Genomic DNA, 2,544 nt, shown 5'->3' with positions numbered 1-2,544 from the left:
TTTTTTTTGCATTTTATTTATTTACACACCAATGAATTTTCCATTGGTAATTCTTGAAAATAATTCTACAAATGTATGGTGATTGTAGGCTGAACACGGTAATGACTTTCTCCATTTTGTGTGTGTAAGAATGACACATATTCCCACAAGACAAACACACACATCCAAAACACGAGCATCCTTTTTGAATCATTTAGCAAACAATGTTATCTTTAGAGAACACATCATGAAGCAAGAGTACCTTTGCTAATGTTTTTCTAATTGTTTTTATTCCGGTGCTGGGTAAGTCTGTCGCGACAGTGACGTGAAAGCTGTGAAACACTGAAACATACTAAAAAGCCTAGATTAGTAGAATCCATGGCGGATCGGAGTTAGAGTTAATTATTGCCATTATATACTACTATTAATTTATTATTTCTACTGCTACATACTGTATCGATCCACTATATAAGATTGATTAGTTTCTGAATCTGATGAAGAAGTTCAATATCAGTTTCTACTTAATCTCATGTTTATCCCCTAATAAGAGCTACCTAGGCATCTAAAAAAGCAGCAGGCACACAAACCCAAAGAAATTAAAGTGATCTTCTCGATCCAAAACCTCCACTCTTCTTCCCCTAGCTTAATTTCATCAAAAAATAAGACGGAAACTAATGATCATCAAACTTATCGATTGAGTACGTACAGTCGTGATTAATCTATCTTAGTGATCGATGAAGTATCAGTGAAAGGCTGAGGCGAGGAGGAGGAGGAGGAGGAGGAGGAGGGGGTTTAACAATGGGATCAAGGTCAAGGTGCGAAGACTGTGGGAATAAAGCAAAGAAGGAGTGTGTGTACATGAGATGCAGGACTTGTTGTAAGAACAAAGGGTTTCGGTGCCAAACTCACGTCAAATCGACTTGGGTTCCTCTCTGCAAAAGAAGCCTACTCCATGAGCAGCAGCACCCTAATGATGATCACCACAGGCAACAGCAACTTGCTATTGATCAAGGACACATCTTCATCAACCCTGATAAGAAGCTAAGACAACACAACCCCTCTTCATCATGTGCAGGTACTAGTTATCACCATGTATAGATCAGTTTATGTATTTCAGTATGAGGTATGTCTGTGTGTACTGGAATTGATTTTTACACACAACAGCTAGATAGCCAGAGGATAATGAGTTTTTCTGTTGAGTAATGTGACTACTTAAACCCTAACCTAACAGTGCATATATACTTCATGAGAGATCTAGGATAAGCTTCTATATCTCTTGGAATCTTGGATCAATTTCTTTCCGAACTTTTACTGTATATGTAGGTATCTAATTTCTTGATTGTATATGCGTGATTGATTCAATTTTTGTTAATTGGGTTCTTACTCATGTTAACTTGTTAAGTGTAGGGCTAGATCGAGATCATCAAGAGGCTAATTTTCCGGCTGAAGTGACTACCATGGCCAAATTTCAGGGCATTCGAGTGAGCTCCATGGACGATATGGTGGATCTGGATCAGCATGCTTATCAGACAAGCGTGATTATAGGTGGCCATGTATTCAGGGGCATTCTCCATGATCAAGGCCCTGCTGTTCATCAGATGAATTATTACACTTCAGCCTCTGCAGCAGATCAACCACATCATCCTCCTTCATATCAATTGATTAATCCATTTAACGCTTTCATGCCTGCAGGTACACAATTTTTCCAAAACCTGTCATCTTAAATTCTTAATAAATTGGGTTTTGCAGTTTGAAATCCTTTCTTGTAATTAAAAGAAATAAGGAAAAAAGATGTATAATATTCTCAAATAGTTTTGCCTTCATACCTATTTTTTAATTTTAAATAATAAATGTATGATCTACCAAACAATTGTGAAATATAAATTAAAGATCGATCTCATCAAATACTTGTATGTTGCACTACAGGCTCTCACCATTCATTAGTATTAGTTTCTGCTTAACTTGTTTGAATCCAAATGTCTATAATATGTGAATTGTTCGAATCCATTAGTATTAGGCTTTCACCATATCCACTGGTACTAGTTAACTGTGGAATAATATATATAGTTTGTATGTCTTGCAATTTGTCTTCTTATAGATATGTTTAGCGTTAACCGCATCTTCAAGGTTAGTTTCAAGTAATTCTAACAGTTAACTAGTTGTTTATGTACTTTGAATCAACTTTTTCCCAAGAATTCTTTCTTGCTTGCTTTTAAAGCAATATCATGACAAATATTGTAGTCTCAACTATATTGCAATTGTTATGCTTTTGTATCTAAAAATAAAAAATAAGGAAAGATCTGAATTTATCACCCTTATTAATTTTAATTTGCATGTTATCACAATGATAATATCTCGTAATTGTTGCACCAAACTAACCAAGGAAAATTTGGTTCAAAAGTTAAAAATAGTAGCCATGATCACTGATCTAGTAGCATTAAGTTTCTTCTTTGTAACTATATGGCCATTCTAAAATCGACTTAGAGACAACTAACTAGTTATTTTGTAATGAAAAAACAAAACTAATGGCTTTCTTTTCATTCTTGACAAACATATGGATCAAGG

The 2,544-nt window shown here is 35.1% G+C and overlaps 1 protein-coding gene across 1 annotated transcript; it reads left to right on the top strand.

Moving 5' to 3' along the window:
• The first annotated feature begins 373 nt into the window (after positions 1-373).
• On the top strand, positions 374-1,757 carry LOC112174780 (protein SHI RELATED SEQUENCE 3). The gene is made up of 2 exons (XM_024312590.2): positions 374-1,054; positions 1,387-1,757. Exons 1-2 carry the CDS (start codon positions 778-780, stop codon positions 1,701-1,703), a joined length of 594 nt encoding a protein of 197 aa, XP_024168358.1. The 5' UTR covers positions 374-777; the 3' UTR covers positions 1,704-1,757.
• Positions 1,758-2,544: the final 787 nt, after the last annotated feature.

Source organism: Rosa chinensis, chromosome 6 (assembly GCF_002994745.2).
Source record: "Rosa chinensis cultivar Old Blush chromosome 6, RchiOBHm-V2, whole genome shotgun sequence".
Classification (NCBI taxonomy): domain Eukaryota; kingdom Viridiplantae; phylum Streptophyta; class Magnoliopsida; order Rosales; family Rosaceae; genus Rosa; species Rosa chinensis.
This window is presented reverse-complemented; position numbering and strand designations above follow the sequence as displayed.